At 35.0% G+C, this 18,153-nt stretch overlaps 1 protein-coding gene across 8 annotated transcripts in view; it reads left to right on the top strand.

Moving 5' to 3' along the window:
* The window catches only part of WDFY3 (WD repeat and FYVE domain containing 3), a 263,913-nt gene that overhangs the window by 126,537 nt on the left and 119,223 nt on the right, over positions 1-18,153 (top strand). For 7 of the 8 annotated variants that reach the window (XM_064584729.1, XM_064584731.1, XM_064584732.1 and 4 more), the window contains 6 exons: positions 507-673; positions 6,683-7,150; positions 8,131-8,232; positions 10,673-10,866; positions 15,558-16,015; positions 17,413-17,496. In XM_064584729.1, the coding sequence (XP_064440799.1) occupies positions 507-673; positions 6,683-7,150; positions 8,131-8,232; positions 10,673-10,866; positions 15,558-16,015; positions 17,413-17,496 (1,473 nt within the window). The remainder of the gene's footprint in view (positions 1-506; positions 674-6,682; positions 7,151-8,130; positions 8,233-10,672; positions 10,867-15,557; positions 16,016-17,412; positions 17,497-18,153) is intronic. The other variant, XM_064584733.1, reaches the window with a different exon arrangement.

The following is an 18,153-nucleotide window of genomic DNA, read 5'->3' as shown; positions in this document are numbered from 1 at the left end:
CCAGGGTCCTGGGATCAAGCCCCACATCGGGCTCCGTGCTCAGCAGGAAGCCTGCTTCTCCCTCTCCCACTCCCCCTGCTTGTGTTCCTGCTCTCGCTGTCTCTCTCTCTCTGTCAAATAAATAAATAAATAAATAAATAAATAAATAAATAAATAAATAATCTTAAAAAAAAGAGACATTTAATGTAATTCTTTTGTTTTATAGATACTTTCTACCAAAGATTAGTGATCTACCTAAAATAACATTGTTAAATGCAAAATCAGCACTTTATGTGAGGTCTTAGCCTATTATAATTTTCTTTCATTATGGTGTAATGTCTTATAATAAAATTTGTAGATTTTAAAAAAATAGTATGTTTTTATATAAGGAAAAATTGTACAAAGAAACTTCTTGGAGTACTTAATACATTTACTTACTGCATATACAAATTGAAAATTTCTTTCTGTATTAAATTTGAGAGTACAACAAAAGAGAAAAAATATTTACTAAACCATACTCTTCCTAGATTGGAACAAGCAAAAGAAGCAGAATCCAAAGATGCCTTGAAAGATCTGGTTAATCTGATAACTTCCCTAACAACATACGGTGTCAGTGAACTAAAACCAGCTGGTATTACCACAGGGGCACCCTTTTTATTGCCTGGATTTGCAGTACCTCAGCCTGCAGGCAAAGGTGAGTCTTTTTTTTTCTATTCTGAGCCCCTCAAAGAAGTAGACACAATCAGTTTGGCTTGATTGCTCTTTGTTACATGTATAAAGGTATTAAGGCTGTTTTTCATTAGAGTTTATGCTTTATTGATGGTACAAATTCTTGAGTGACAGCCTTACCAGTTCATGTACTTGAGAATAATATACATTATGAAAACATTATAACATCAGCCAATGAAATTTACATTTTAGTATTTTATCTTAACATTCAAACAGCTTAATAATCTAAACATATCCTTTTTGAATGTTGGGGCGCTAATGCATTTCCAGTTTATGTGGTTGGAACTTGATTCACACACTGATCACCTTGTTATCTCTAAGATATAAATAGAAAGCATGGGGCGCAAATGCTTATATTTTAAAACTAAGCAAATATAGGTACAAAGACTTCTTTTTCTTCTTCTTCTTTTTTTGTGAGAGAGAGAGGCAGAAGGGGAGAGAGAGAATCTTAAGCAAGCTCCACACCCAGCATGGAGCCTGATGAGGGGCTGGATCTCACAACCCAAGATCATGACCTGAGCCGAAATTGGATGCTTAAGCAACTGAGCCACCCAGGCGCCCCACAAAGACGTTATATTATTTCTTTCAGATCGGGGAGTAAATTTTATAGTTCGAATTTCCTAACTTTGACTCCTCATCTAGTGATCTTTTACTAAGAAAACTTGTTTAGTTAATAACATTTTGTTACATAAGAGTGCAAGCTAGTTTTACTGTTTAATTTTTTTAACTGCGTAATAACTGTTCTAAAAGACTCTGAGCCTGAAGGCCTCTCATAGTTTCTTGACTATGATTGTCACTTAATAAATATTTGATGCAGTTATGATATTTGCATGTAAAATTTAGCCAGAAAATATCAACATGTCTGGTTATTTAAATTTCACAGTACGTTATCTATGTCTTTTATGACATAGAAGTCAGCGGTTATAAATTTATTTCTTTGGTGAGAATAAATGGATTTACTAGAAAATCCTAAATTTAATTTACCGGAGAAAATTATATTGAAAGGTCATGACTTAGATTGGAGTTGTCAGATGTCCTACAGTAAATTGTACTCTCAATGTGTAGGTTATATAGAACTTAGTAAGTAGAAATCCAGGCATTTCTTACTGAGCAGTTCAAAGTTTCACTTTATTAAATATTAAGAAAAAAATAGGACTCTCAAAAAAACTTCCAATATACAGACTGTATCTTGAGTATTCCACAATTAACTGTTTCTTTGAGTTAATTTAAAAATAGCTCTTACCGTACTTCCTATTTTAAATTTTATTGTTTTATTTGGTTAATCAATCCAATCATGATACTGGCATAATAGCTAGTTACGATATAGCATAATTTTGTAATGAGGGAATTAATGTAGCAAAATTGACCTTCCTCATAGGTCTTCCTCATATTGTCTCATCTGTATCAGAGATAATAAATATATAGCCTAGCATGTCCGGGGGTTCCTGGGACAATCCAGTGATGTGATGTCTGCAGAAGTGAGGTTAACTAGAAAGGACAGTGCCCTAAGATTCAGAATTTGGATGACATGAGTCATCGAACCTTTCTAAATATCACTTTCTTCTTCAGAAAAATTGATGGTAGTAGTCTATAAAATGCATGGATCAAGCTAGATCATTTTGAGTTTCATCGGTAAGTCAAAAAATACATATATCCCATGGCCTGCTTTGTAGGGTTATTGTGCAGACTAAAGGAGACAGCTCTGTTTCACATAAAGAGAATATGGAATCTCTTTTTTTTTTCTGGCCAACATCATTTGAATGTATTGAAATCTATCCATTTTAAGTGTTGAATTTGATGAGTTTCCATAAATATATATGCTTGTGTAATCACCACTATAATCATGATAGGGAATATTCCCATCCTTCTAAAAATTTACTTGTTCCCCTTGCGTTCAATCCCCGCTCCCTGCCCCACTTGCCCTGGCAACCATTGATCCGCTTTAGTTTCACCCTTTCTAGAATTTCATAAACTAGAATCCTACAGTATGTAGTTTTTTATGATTCATCCATGTTATTGCATGTATCTGAAGTTTGTTCCTTTTTTGGATAGTATTTCCTTATGTGGATTTCCTGCACTTTGTTTACCTCTTCGCCGATTGATGGCATGTATTTAACTGTCACGAATAAAGCTACTGTGAATATTTATATGAAACAAGTCTTTGTGGGGACATACATTTTCATTTCTTTGGGGTAAATACCAAGCAGTAGAATTGTTGGCTCCTATGTATATTTAACTTTATGAGAAACTGCCAAAATGTTTTCTAAAGTAGCTATCCCATTTACACTCATGTCAGCAGCAATGTGAGAAAGTTTGCTTTACATCCTCAGCAACACTTGGTGGTGTTAGTCTTTTTAATTGTAGATAATCTAGTGTGTGTGTAGTAGTATCTAGTTGTGGTTTTAGTTTGCATTTTTTGAAATAATTTCAAGCATCTTTTAATGTGTTTATTTGCCATCTGTATCTCTCTACTTGGGTTCAGAACTCTGTGCCCAGTGTTTGATAGGATTATTCTTTTTATTGGGATTTTAAGAGTTCTTTAGATATTCTGGATAAATCTTTTATAAGGTTCATATATTTTGTAAGTATGTTCTCCTGGTCTTAACTTGCCTTTTTTTCTTAGTAGCATTTAGAAGAATGGAAACTTTTAATTTTGATGAAGTCCAACTTATTTTAAAAATATTTTGCAGATTTTTTACTTCATATTGAAAAAATCTTATTTAACCAAATTCACTAAGGTTTGTGTTTTCTTCTAGGAGTTTCATATTTTGATACTTCTGTTAGGGTCTGTGATACATTTTAAGTTAATTTTTATATATGGTAGGAAATAAGGTTTTTTTCTTCCAGTATGACTATCCAAGACCTTCTAATGAAAAGACTGTATAACCATATATCTGCGATTCTTTTTCAGTTCTGCTCCATTGATCAGTATGTCCACCCTTAAGCCAATACTATAAGACATTGATTACTGTATCTTTTTTTTTTACTGTATTTTTAAAGTAAGTCTTGAAATAGAGTCATTTAAGTTGTCCGATTTTGTTCTTTTCAAAATTACTTTAGCTATTCTGCATCGTTTGAATTCCATACAAATTTAATGATCATGTCAATTTTTGGAAAAAAACAAACCAAAAAAAAAGCCTGAGACTGGGAGTTGATTGCGAGTACATCAAATGTAAATCAACTTGGGGAGAATTGACGTTTTAACAATATTGAATCTTCCAATCCATGAATATGTATATATATATATAGCTTTCCATTTATTTGGGTCTTATTTTTTCTAAGCATAGTTTCATAGTGTACATTGTACAGAACTTTCGATTCTTCTGTTAAGTTTATTCTTAAATATTTTCTTTTTGATACTATTATAAGCATAATTGTTTTCTTAATTGCATTTCAGATTTCTTGTTGCTAGTTTCTAGAAATGCAGTTGATTTTTAAAATATTATCCATTTTTACCTATGACTGTTAAATTTGATTTTTGGTTTTAGTGGGGTTTTTTGGTTGTTTTTTGCTGTTACTTTTCTTTCTTTCTTTCTTTCTTTTTTAAAAAAAATCCCCCTTTTTTTTTTTTTTAAGATCTTTATTTATTTGACAGAGAGAGACACAGTGAGAGAGGGAACACAAGCAGGGGGAGTGGGAGAGGGAGAAGTAGGCCCCCCGCAGAGCAGGGAGCCCGATGTGGGGCTCGATCCCAGGACCCTGGGATCATGACCTGAGCCGAAAGCAGACGCTTAACGACTGAGCCACCCAGGCGCCCCTGTTACTTTTCTTTTTAATCTAGTTTTGGTTAAGAGATGATGGATTATTGTAAAGGAATGGAGATGAGGAAAGCCAAGTGTGACAGGGTCCTGTGTAGCACTGATAGAATGAAGCAATGATAGTCTTCGCAGATTGTAACTCTTCAGTTTAGACTGTTGAGGAGTTGGGGCTGGCTATATTCTGATATATTGACACTGTTTATCTTTTTGTCAGTTGTTTGTTCAGAGTACTTTGGGGGAATATTTGCTTTGGTTTCATTGGTTTCCCTTTCATCATCTGTGAAAAGGAAATTCCTGCTACTAAGGAATTTTTTACCTATTCATTGATTATTACATTTAAAAGGTCAAAATGAATGTACCTACCTTACATTGCTCTATACATAGGTATAGTTTACCGACCTTATTTTTAGTGCTGATTTTAAATCAAATGGAACAGTATAGACATACAAAATTTAAAGGAAAAGGTAAACTGAGTTATTAATGAAGGTGGTAAACTGATCTTTGTATGTTAATGCTTGAGCATGACTTATATTTCTATATTTTATAAAACTTTGTATCCTCACCAGCAGAAAGCTTTTTATTTTTTCTTTTTTGAAGATTTATTTACTTATTTTAGAGAATACAAGCAGGAGGGAGGAGCAGAGGGAGAGGGAGAGAATCTCAAGCAGACTCCTCGTTGAGTGTGAAGCCCAACACAGGGCTCAATCCCAGGACCCTGAGATCATGACCTGAGCCGAAATCCAGAGGCGGGCGCTTAACCAACTTGGCCACCCACATGCCCCTATATTTGACTTTTAATTGTTGTATGTTTAAACATTGTATTCGGTTCAGCTTTTTATGGTGGACAATTTGTTCTTGGGATTGGTTATTAATATTCCTTATCTTTTGTCATTGACATCACTTCAAACCAAATAATGAAGATAAAACTTGGGAAATTCCAAATTTTCCCACATTACTCTAAACTCGGCTCTTTTTGACTCCTTTCTTTATAGTGAAAACTGATATATTGTCACTTAGTTGAAAGATGCAAAATATTGGATATAGTTATCCTTTAACCTTATTTGTCACCGTTGGTCACTTGTAGTCAGACTTTAACATTTGTATGTCCACCAGCCCATCTGAGCTTGTATTATCTGCAGGTAATAAAAAGGAAAGATGTCCTGAAAGAGCAAGCATATTATGAATCTGGAGCTGGAAGTAAAAATATATCTTTGGTATTTGCTACACATAGAAGAAGTTTATATGTTACAGACAAAATTGAAATTGTGTACAGATTAAAGATTTTAAAAAATCTTTTCATTTTTTAAAGAATGTCTAAGCCAGGATTTCTGGGCAGTCCTTCTAACTCATTTTTTAATTTTTCCTAGTTCTGTGTTTATCTTCTTTCTGAAATCTGGCTTATTCTGTAAGGCACTATGCTAATTTCTTGGCTCTAGGTTAATGTTTTGGTCACTCTGGCAAATACCCTGTATTCCTAATAGTTGTGAACATGGGGACAATTTTTAGAGGCAAACACTTGTTTTCAGGTGCTTCAAATACTTTATATGTTAATTTCTTTATAATTATTTTTTACTAATTTACCTCACAAGAGCCAGGTATACAGATTTTTTCTTGGTTGGTGTGTTTGAAAATCAGATGTTAAAAAAATACAGCTAGTAGTTAGCCATAAATGGCTTTAACACACGTATATGTAAAGAAATTGTACTTTTAGCTTGAAAACAAAATACATTTTCAAATTAAAATTTATGAGAGTCTAGTGTAGTCATGATAAAGGGACACTGGAACTTAGAGAATTTTCAACCCCCTGTTTTCCTGCTTGCATTCTTGCTGCTCCCTGGCCTTTTACTGCTTCAGGCTAAAAGTATTTTCTTACAGTCAAGGTCCATCTTACAGATAACAAAAAGTGAAATCCTTGCACATTTCCAAACTCAGAAGGCTGGACTTACATAATATGCTTTATTTTCTGTAAAACAGTCTAATGTTTCAATATATACTATTCTTGAATTAGAATATTCATAATGATGCATTAAAAGTTTAAACAGTATTGTTTTTAACGGAAGTCAGATAGAGAAAAACAGGACTTTCTGTGAAAACAGGATGTGTTCTTAGGAAACAGTTGATAAATGTTACAATTCGTGATCCGTTTAAATAGACTAGTTTGCCATGATTAAAATATCATGTAGCACCTACTTTTGTGTTCTTGTTTTCCATTTTAGGTCACAGTGTGAGAAACATCCAAGCCTTTGCAGTTCTTCAGAATGCATTTTTAAAAGCAAAAACCAGCTTCCTTGCCCAGATCATCCTTGATGCCATCACAAATATTTACATGGCTGACAGTGCCAATTACTTCATCCTCGAGTCACAGCACACACTGTCACAGTTTGCAGAAAAGATTTCTAAACTCCCAGAAGTACAAAGCAAATACTTTGAGATGCTGGAGTTTGTCGTTTTTAGCTTAAATTACATCCCTTGTAAAGAACTCATTAGTGTTAGCATCCTCTTAAAATCGAGCTCTTCTTATCACTGTAGCGTTATTGCAATGAAGACACTTCTTAAGTTTACACGACACGACTACATATTTAAAGATGTGTTCAGGGAGGTGGGCCTTCTGGAGGTCATGGTAAACCTTTTGCACAAATATGCTGCCCTCTTGAAGGATCCAACTCAGACCCTAAGTGAACAAGGTAAAGCATTTTCCAGAATTTCGCTTTTATTTGACAGAGGGGTTTGGGCAGGGTGTTTTGTTCATGTTTTGCCTTTCATTTGGCTGTTGATTTGAATGACTTACTAATGTGCATTATTGTGATATCCTTGTGAGTATTTCCCACATTTAACTTGTTCATTCAACCTCTGTTAGGGAATTGGATGGGGGGGCAGCTAGAAATATGTCATTGTGGTGGAAAAGAATTTAAGGTAAAAATTGAGGGAAACATTTATGGTCCACATGACTCATGTGTACTACTTTCTGCTTCTAAGAGGGAATTTAAAAAGCTCCTAGAAACAATTGGGATGTTTAGGTGCCTCACAATGTTCTTAATTCTAGAGAGCAAAAAAATAAATCTTTTTAGCAATGTTATATATGTACACATATATTATCCTTTAGGTACCTTAAATTTAATATTTTTCATCCTTCCTAATCTGATAAAAGCACTTAGTATTAACTGTGTTGAATGAATTAATACAGTGTGAATAGATAGCACTATTCATAAATAGTGCCTTAAAATCCAGTTTTCTCCTGTTAACCTTAGCCTTGATTAGGAAAACCTTTGTTAGAAGAATACATTTAACTTTGGCGTTTTCCCTTTTTTTTTTTTTTTTTTTAAGGTTCTATTTTAATTCCAGTTAACATACAGTGTCCTATTAGTTTCAGGTGTACAATACAGGGATTCATCACTTCCATACATCACCCAACACTGGCATTTTCCTTTCTCCTGTTTGTTAGACAACTGTAACTTCCTAGCCACACGAAAATAAAATCCGTAAACACTGATGTTGACCTTACTTTTGGTAGATGGTAGACACGTGTATCATTTTTAAAGGGTGTATTATATCATTTGTATTAGTGGTAAAAGTGACTAATAAAGAAATAAAGTATTTAAACCAAATCAAGAAAAAAAAAAAGCTTACAACTTCTGGGACTTGAACCTTTGGTCCTTTTTCCTAGGGGACTCAAGAAGTAATAGTTCAGTTGAAGACCAAAAGCACCTGGCTTTGTTGGTTATGGAGACCTTGACCATGCTGCTTCAGGGATCGAACACAAACGCAGGTGACTAGACAAGTTACTAGCAGATGCTTCGGGGAGTATTCTCTCTGGTGTCGTCTTCTCTAAGGACTCTTGCTCCTGAAATGTTCCTATCACTTAGAGAAAAAACTGTTGATTCAGTGACGGCACCTTCATATCTAGAAACACAAAACTTTTGACCGTTACAAGTTTATTGACAAAATATGTAACATTACTACTATTATTTCAATACTATGCCTTGTTTTTAAAGTAGTCTTTTAAAGTAGTCTTTTTTAAAATAGTCATTAGAGTAGTGGGGTGTTTTTTAATTTACATAATACAGACTTTTAGTAGAATGACTTTGTTTAAGTATTTTCCAAAGTACCTGCTTCCTATGGTGATTTTCTTAATTTTTAGTAATTCAAGTTAGAGTATTATAATGTTACAACTTTAAGGAAGTATTGAGAAATGATTCTGTAGTAAAACTTGCCTCTCCCAGGTAGATCGGATTCATAACATCTTTATCTTTGGTCTCAACTTCTCTTCAGTCTTTTTCTATCTGTCATTAACAGTCCATTTGTATTTGTAAAATATCACTCTTGCTCTTGCGAAAGATCACTTGAAACCTCTCAGGCAACAATGTCAATACAGTTTGAGAAGAGTAAGTAACGGGGAGGTGAATTGAGATGAGAAGGCTGGGCTCAGATCATACAGAGCCTTTCAGGCCATGCCAAGGAACATGAATTATATTTTAAGTGTTATGGAAAGCTACAAATGAGTGAAGGAATGAACGAACGAAAAAATGAACTAGTTAACAAATGCATTGCCTATTTGCCTGAATGCAAAGGAACTCAATATTCAACATATTTAAAATATATTGTGTGTCCCAGGCACCATGCTAGGTGTTCGAGACACAAAGATAATTCTTGCCCTGAAGGAATTATAACCTGATGGGAAAAGACGTAAAGATGTAATTATATGTTGTTACTTAAGTACAGTTTGGCAAATTCCAAGACAGAGTTGAATGAATGAATTTAGTAGGTTATTTAATAAGTATGGTGAAGTTTAATGGGTATGATATTTCATCTGTGATATAATGCATAATCTCCTTATTTCCACTAATTAGGGTTAGTTGACTTAGATAAAAGAATAAGGTACTATAAAGGATTTATTTGGCAGATTATCTTTTGATGACATGAGCTAGTGTTACACAGGATGGACTGAACAGTTCTATTGGAGGAGAGTGGAGAACTTACCTTGTGTGACTAAAAGTCACTTAACACATCTCCCAGAGTGCCAGACATTTTCACAAAGCTCTTTTCTTAATGACTATCTTTCCTTGTTAAGAAAGATATTACTTAGCTATGTGATCTTGGGCACTCAGAAGGTGCTTTGCTCATAGTAAGTGTTCAGAAAATATTAGCCATGATGACTATGTAATGGGCACAAACTGGTCACCTGGAAGTAAGTACACATGATCTTCCATGTGCTAAATCTCAGCACATGACTTCCATTCACTTCAGGACCATGTAATTCTTAAAAGTTTGCAAATAGGAAGTCATTAAATAGAGGACAGTGGCCACTATAGCAAAATACACAGGCAGCTTTTCACTCAGGAAACATTTACTGAAATACAGACTAGAAGGAAATCCCAAGTTTAATGGGGAGCCAAACATACAAACAAATAATACTGAACTGTCTGATATAAACTACTATAATAGTGGCATGTATAAGGTACTCTAAAAGCTTAAAGCTTTAAAGCTGAGCTATGTAGGTATCACTCCTGCTCTGTCATTTGCTGGCTGGGTGACCTTAGCCATGTTACCCAACTTCTGTATGTCTCATTTCCTCATCTGTACAGTAAGGGATAAAGATTAAATAAATCAGTCTATAAAAGTCTTTGGAGAGGTACAGTGACTGATGCTTTTTATTACAGAGTTTGTCTTTTTTTTGTTCATGTGCTCTACTTCATCAAGAAGTTTGGTTCCTTGTGATTTTTCTCATTAAAGAATAATTTATTCCACTCCTTTCTTGCAGATACTTTGGATGCCTTGTTCAGTTTAAATCTTGTTTGTTTGGGCTGTTGTTCATCTGAAAACTTTTTACATAATTTGATTTCCAGTATTGTTCAGCTTAAAGCCTTTACATAAAAATTCCAGTATTGTTCAGCTTAAAGCCACCTTTACAGTGGCCACTGGCCTCTTTTGTGTCTACGTGTGAAATTTCTGAATGTTCTAGATTTGGAAAATTTGAACATGGTGAACATGTTAGGGCATTAGTCTTTCATTAAGGCAGTCTAGAGAGAATTTGCTTCTTTGCTGACCTCCCATAGTGCAGTTGTGTGTGGTAATTTAAAAGGTGAAATGGCTGGGTGGGTTTTATTTGCAATCTTTTGAGTTATTCTTCCTACAAAAAGATCAACTTTTAACCCATCTGACTTAGAAGGTTTTAAGTTAGCCCATGTTGTTCTTTTTTCTCTCTCAAGGAATTTTCCGAGAATTTGGAGGTGCAAGATGCGCGCATAATATAGTGAAGTACCCACAGTGCCGGCAGCATGCCCTGATGATTATCCAGCAGTTGGTGCTCTCTCCAAATGGGGAGGATGACATGGGCACTCTCCTGGGCTTAATGCATTCAGCCCCACCAACAGAACTGCAGTTGAAGACTGATATTTTAAGGGTAAATTTAATAAGCTGTTACTGCTCTCTTACCATTAAATTCTGTGGTTATTTTTAAATGACTTAAGTTGGTCATAAACTATTCTTGCAGTTTTTCTTCAAGTCTAAAATTATGTTAAAGTCATAGTAGTAGAAGAAAAGCTAGTGTCTTCTCTGGCCCCCGAGGCCCTGAGGTCGCCATCTCCATCCCCTCTGACACCCTCCCCGTGTATCCTCACCCAGTCCTGGCACAGACATCACAGCAAGAATAGCTACCTTCTAGAATCATAGCTTTCTTTTATTACTTGTTGCTTTATTCAGTGACTTTCTTGACTTTCTCTTATTCTTTACCCTATTGTATATTTCATCCTGTTTTGATTGAGTATAATAATTTGAATACGCATTTTATTTTAAAACACAGTCTGACCACAACTTATCTCACTGGTGAGCAGGAAATCTACATGTGTATCAATATTGGGGAATATTTGGGGCGCCTGGGTGGCTCAGTTGGTTAAGCGACTGCCTTCAGCTCAGGTCATGATCCCGGAGTCCTGGGATCGAGTCCCACATCGGGCTCCCGGCTCAGCAGGGAGCCTGCTTCTCCCTCTGACCCTCTCCACTCTCATGCTGTTTCCCTCTCTCTCTCTCTCTCTCTCTCTCTCTCTCTCTCTCTCTCAAGTAAATAAATAAATAAAATCTTTAAAAAAATTAAAAAAAAATATTGGGGAATATTTGTGTATTTGAAGGTATTGTTCAGAAAAAAAAAAAAAGTACCTTCCAAAGATGTTAAGATTGCCAGCTTTTTTAATATACATTTTCCTTCTTTCTTGGTGCCTTTTTAATTGAACTTGTAAAACATTGATAGATAAAGCCAGCAGGAGGTAATGAGCTGACCTGTAATAGTAAGGCAGTGTTGTTCTGGTGAATGGTAATTAACTGACTCTCAGACTGGAGGAGGGCAGGAGGGAGGTCCTCATGTGTTGTACTTATTAATTTCCATGGTGTAAATACTGTCACTATGATCTGTTTTGGGCTGTTAATGTGTTACTGAGTGTGGATTGGGAAGAGATGGACAATAGTAACCCACTACGTAGTATCTCATGAGTACAGGCAATAGTAAAATACAGAAAATAACTGGGAAGTGATGAGCTTTGAGTATTTACTATGTTTGTTTTTAAAATAATTTATTTAGTTGCAAATTTATAGAACTTAATTTTTAATCATGCCTGTGTTTTAACAAGACACATAAAATTCCAAAAATACAACAGTTGGCTCTCAAGAGCCAGTATGAGCCGGCTCCAGCATGGCACTGCTTTGAGGGCATGAAGGAGTGTAGGGAGGCAGCGAGGAGGATTTGGGACCTTGATTTCAATTTCCATTTTTGCTGCGTTCAGAACTGCTTCTTGGTGCCTCTGTTCAGCTGACACAACCACAGACCTGTGTAATTTAATTTTTAATTATTTGTGCAGAAACCCAAAATTCCATATGCGGTATTTTATACTTATCCTGATGCACAAATTTGAATTGTATGCATTATGTTTATGCAAATTATGTAGATAATATATAGCTGTTGGGGATGCCTGGGTAGCTCAGTCAGTTAAGCATCTGCCTTCGGCTCAGGTCATGATCCCAGAGTCCTAGCATCGAGTCCCACATCGGGCTCCTTGCTCAGCAGGGAGCCTGCTTCTCCCTCTGCCTGCTGCTCCCCCTGCTTGTGCTCTCTCTCTTTCTCCTTGTCAAATAAATAAAATCTTTATATATATATGTATATATATATATATACACATATATATATAATGATTTTGTCTAATTAACCACTTACCATCAACAGTGTGTTGTAACTTTAGCATCTGCTACTGATCATTAATTATTGATTGAAGCAGCATATTAAATCATTCACAGTATTTGCAAGTTTTCAGATACTGAGATGAAGCTATGATGATGTCGGAGTGCCAGGAGAGTGTTAGTCAGGAGGTAGTTGGAGGGGAACTTATCCAGAAGTATGTAATATAGATGATGGGACTCAGCGTTGATAAGCACTGTTTTCTAACCCTTATCCTCATTCCAACCTGCAATATGGTTTTCTGCATATTACTTTGACTCTGAACTCACCCTTCCTCCTATATAAAATAATACTCGTCCTGTTTTCCCCAGTGTGTTTTTGAAGACGATGATGGTCATGGGCCATGACATAATCAGGCACTTTGCTAACAGTTTTACTTCCTGTGGAGAAAGTTATCATTATTGCCTCTATTTTACACAAGCGAAAACTCAGACACAGAGAGGTTAAGTAGCTGACCATGGTAGAATGTTTTGTAACATTGGAGTCAGAATTTCAAGCCAAGCATTCTGACTCAAGCCCTTGCATTTAATCTCCAGGCTAGATGATAAAATGTTTAAAAAGGAAACAAAAAGTTGATATTGCAAGTGTAAGTACAGTTTATTAAATTTGACAAGATAGGGAAAATGTACTGTCAAATCCTGATAAAATGGAAATTTATTGGCAGTATAATGGAATGCATTGAATTTTAGATTTTTGTATGTATCTACAGATTGCATATTTTCTGTCTTTTAAAATAATTAAGGCATTGGTACATATAATATCTTAATTTCTGAAGCAGTGTATTTCAAAAGGGTAATTATATATATTATATATATTAATATTTAGCCTTTCCCTTCAAATACCATTAGAAATGTGAGATATTTTACTAAAATGGCCTTTTTAAATGTAATGATTGGGAACGTAATAAACGGTGTCTTAAGTAATGTTAGATACCCATGGTGTTCCAGTGACTGAAACAGGGAAAAGGAGCCCACGTGTCGGCAAATAGTTTTCAGATTGCCCTTTGGGCCAGTAGTGTCAGGGTTAAGTGCATGAGTGGGGGCAGCATTGTGCTTGGTTTTATGTCCTCCTGTTGCCGTTGTGTACGCCGTACAGTCTTAGGCAAGTTAATTAACCACGTTGAACCCCATTTAACCACCATGTATGAAGTGGGGACAATAATGGTGCATAACACATAGGGTTAAGGAGAGGTTTAAATACGCTAATACACAACTTAAAGAAGTACCTTATACATAGCCTATAAAACATCAGCTAATTTTATAATGTGTTATTTTTAATAATAAACTAAGTTAAAAGTATGACAGTTCAGAAAATAACTAATAGTTCTAAAAGATTGTTTTACTTGTTTCCTTCAGGTTTTATTTCATAGTACTTACAGCTGTTCTGGGCAAGAGCACTTTCAGCCATCAGACTCTAATTCACTTTGCAAGAGGGACTGTCTAATAAGTCCCCTGAAGTTGCTCCTCTTTCCAAAGCATCAGGATATGGTCACTTTATATGAATTGAAATACTTCAGGTCTTGGCTGCCCTGGCTTCTTTTCTAGAATAAATCAGTTTGTATACATACACAGTCATAAGTGTTCATGATTGTGTAAAATTATACTAGAATATGTATTTTACTTATTTAATACAATTACTTTATAAAAATCACTGAATTCATTGATGTCATTTTCCATCAAAAGAAAAGCTTTTCCATCAGGATTTGGATGTAGCCTTAGTCTTCTTTTCGAATTAGTGTTTCTGTTTTCTTTTCATAAATATCCAGTCGTAGAATTATTGGATCATATGGTGTTTCTATTTTTAATTTTTGGAGGAACCTCCATACAGTTTTCCACAATGGCTACACCAATTTGCATTCCCACCAACAGTGCACGAGGGGTTCCTTTCTCCACATCCTTGCCAACACTTGTTATTTTTTGTGTTTTTGATTTTAGCCATTCTAACAGGTGTGAGATGATATTTCATTATTGTTTTGATTTGTATTTCCCTGATGATGAGTGATGTTGAGCATCTTTTCATGTGTCTGTTGGCCATCTGTATGTCTTCTTTGGAAAAATGTCAATTTATGTCTTCTGCCCATTTTTAAATTGTATTGTTTTTTTGGCGTTGAGTTGTATAAGTTCTCTATGTATTTTAGGTATTCACCCCTTATCACATAAATCATTTGCAAATATCACTTCCCATTCAGTAGGTTGGCTTTTTGTTTTGTTTGTTGATGGGTTCCTTTGCTGTGCAAAAGCGTTTTATTTTGGTACAGTCCCCATAGTTTAATATTTGTTTCCCTGGCCTCAGGAGACCTATCTAGAAACATGTTTATACAGCTGATGTCAAAGAAATTATTGCCTCTGTGTATGTGTGTGTGTTTTGTTTTTTTTGTTGTTGTTTTTTGGGGTTTTGTTTGTTTTGTTTTTTTGTTTTTGTTTTTTTAGGAATTTTATGGTTTCAGGTCTCACAATACGGTCTTTAATCCATTTTGAGTTTATTTTTGTGTATGATGTAAGAAAGTGGCCCAGTTAAATTCTTTTCCATGTGGCTGTCCATTTTTCCCAGCACCATTTGTTGCTAAGACGGTCCATTTTCCCCATTGTATATTCTTGTCTCCTTTGTCATAGATTAATTGACCATATAAGTGTGAGTTTATTTCTGGACTCTCTATTCTGTTCCATTGATCTATGTCTATTTTTGTGTAATATGTCATTTTTTAATTAGTAAAATATTTGATATGCTTCATAGGGCTGCTTAATGGGGAAATGACAAAAACATTCCTTTGAGGTATTCATAGAAATGATATTCCTCCCTTGACATTCATGTATTTTGTTTTAATCTTAATTATAAGGGAAACCCTTTGTTTGTTTTCTCATCCCCTGTAGGCCCTCCTGTCAGTCCTTCGAGAAAGCCATCGTTCAAGAACAGTTTTTAGGAAAGTTGGAGGATTTGTGTACATTACATCCTTGCTTGTTGCTATGGAGAGGTCTTTGAGCTCACCACCCAAGAATGGCTGGGAGAAAGTGAACCAGAATCAAGTGTTTGAACTTCTCCACACTGTGTTCTGCACATTGACTGCAGCAATGCGCTATGAGCCAGCCAACTCTCATTTCTTCAAAACAGAGATTCAGTATGAGAAGTTGGCAGATGCCGTTCGATTTCTTGGCTGCTTCTCAGACCTAAGAAAAATAAGCCCCATGAATGTCTTCCCCTCAAACACACAGCCATTTCAAAGACTTTTGGAGGAAGATGTAATCTCGATGGACACAGTGTCACCCACTTTACGGCATTGCAGTAAACTCTTTATTTATCTCTACAAAGTAGCCACAGATTCTTTTGACAGGTATGGCTTTGCTCTGAATTAAAGGGTATGCTGTGTCTGACTTCAGCATTAAGGTTTGAATTATAAGTTAACCTGAAGGAAAATGAAAATGAATCTTTTCTCTTATTTGCTTATCTGTCAGTTTATTTGCGAATATTACTGTTGCTCTGATGTTAAGGTTTTCAACGTGAATATTTGTGTATTATTTGTCAATCTAGGGTCAGTTAGCTTTTGAGGCACTTACTGGAAGTTTGTATGAAGTTTACTTTAATGGTGGTGTTTACTATTATTCTCTTTTTCCTCTATTCTCAACATTAGGTACATCCAGACTTACTGATACTAGTTATCAGTAGGAGAACATGGTTATTATTACATGTATTTCCAGACAGAAGATATATTTTCAGCATTCCTCATCATTCTCAACATTTTGTAATCATTAAAAAAGAATATAGCTCCATAAGAGACATTGGTAGTTCGAGAGTCTTTCAGATTTGTTTACTCATTCCTTCCATTAAACAAGTACTTAACGAACACCTACTGCGTGCCATGTTATTGTGCTGGTCTTGAGGGTTCAAGCACAAGACTACTTTTAGACATGGTAGTCTGTTAGCTTAAATACAGACATATAAACAATGACAATATATTGTGATAAAATCTATCATGAGGGAATTCCAGGGTTCTAAGGCAGATCATAGGAGTGCCACTTTACCTAAATCACTTATTTTCAGTTCTTAAAGTGTTTTCTTTGAAAATAATGTAAGAGTGGTCATGGTGCTCATTTGTCCCAAGCATTATCACTTTTAACAGTTGCCATAGTTTTATTTCGTAAAATAACTGGATTGTTTCTGTATTGGCCCCATAAGTAAAGCAAATAATTCTATTTTGATAAAGCTTTCTAATAGGTTTTCTATCATTTACCATGAAGTAATCTACTTTGAAATATCTACTGAGATGTTTCTTCCTTCTTGACAATATTTCTTTGACCTTAACATTTAAATAAGAAAGTATAACATCTTGAAAATAAAAATGCACATATATTGTTAAACGTAGTATGTTGAAGTGTTCAAGGAACAAGCTGTTTGAGGTTGATATTTTTATATTTAGATTCAGCCACTTTTCTCTTTTCTACTTACCCTAGTTAGTATACCTCATTTTTAGTTTTCTTTGTTAAAAACAGGGCTTACGGCACTGTTTAACAAACGTGTTAAGTGTTAACATTAATAGATAAGCATCTGCCTTAAGCATGCTTTTCTGTTTTCCTCAGTGCATGTGTTGTAGTGTTGTTTCTTGTTCCTGCTGAGTATGGAAGATGTTCCTTATTACACTTTTACTGGTATTTTGTGTGAAACTAACCAACTGCCAACCTGGTGTTCTCTTCTAACCTCTCTAAACCGCCCTGTCTGTTTTGTTGTCTGTAGTCGTGCAGAACAGATCCCTCCTTGCCTGACAAATGAGTCTTCTCTCCCCTCTCCTTGGGGTACACCAGCTTTGTCCAGGAAAAGGTACTGATCTTGTAACAGAAGTCAATCTTTATTTGTGTGGGTTTTTTTTTTTTTGTCTGTGCTTAATTAAATGTTAATGTGGTGATTGTGCTTTGTACAAAAATTTTTTGGCATTCTACTTGATTTTTTTTTTAGGTTTTAGAATCATCGAATTCTGAGTATATTTATGAGAATAAAATGCGTTAATGCCATGAGGATATGAGGGACATTTAAAATATTGTCATCTGATTCTATTTAGAGTAAAATATACTTTTTTGTATATTTTGTATATACATTTTATATATTTTGTATATACATTTTGTATATAAAATATACATTATAGCTGAACAATACTTAATCAGAGCTAGAGGAAGTGAAAACAAAATACAAAATAAAAACCAAGGCTCTCCAGAGTATACCTGCAGGGGAGAAAAAGATGGTAATTTTTGTAAATTTTAATTTTCTAAAGTAAAATTAATTTAGAAATGAGGGTTTAGTGCCTATTTAAGTAGAGTACTTTTTCTTTCTACTTTAAATGTGCTAGGAATCATTCTTCGGTTTTTGCTTTTACTCCAAAATGCACATCACAGCACTGGCAAGGAACTGCGTGTTTTCTCAATCAGGTTCAACCAGTTGAAATGTGATGCTGTTGTGGAGACTTGTCAGGGCCAACCTTTG

The sequence above is a fragment of the Mirounga angustirostris genome, unplaced genomic scaffold, assembly GCF_029215605.1.
Source record: "Mirounga angustirostris isolate CCGP_5_RB_7025 unplaced genomic scaffold, mMirAng1.0.hap1 SCAF_2, whole genome shotgun sequence".
In the NCBI taxonomy this organism is placed as follows: domain Eukaryota; kingdom Metazoa; phylum Chordata; class Mammalia; order Carnivora; family Phocidae; genus Mirounga; species Mirounga angustirostris.
Note: the sequence above shows the minus strand (reverse complement) of the source record. Positions and strands in the feature narration are given on the sequence as shown.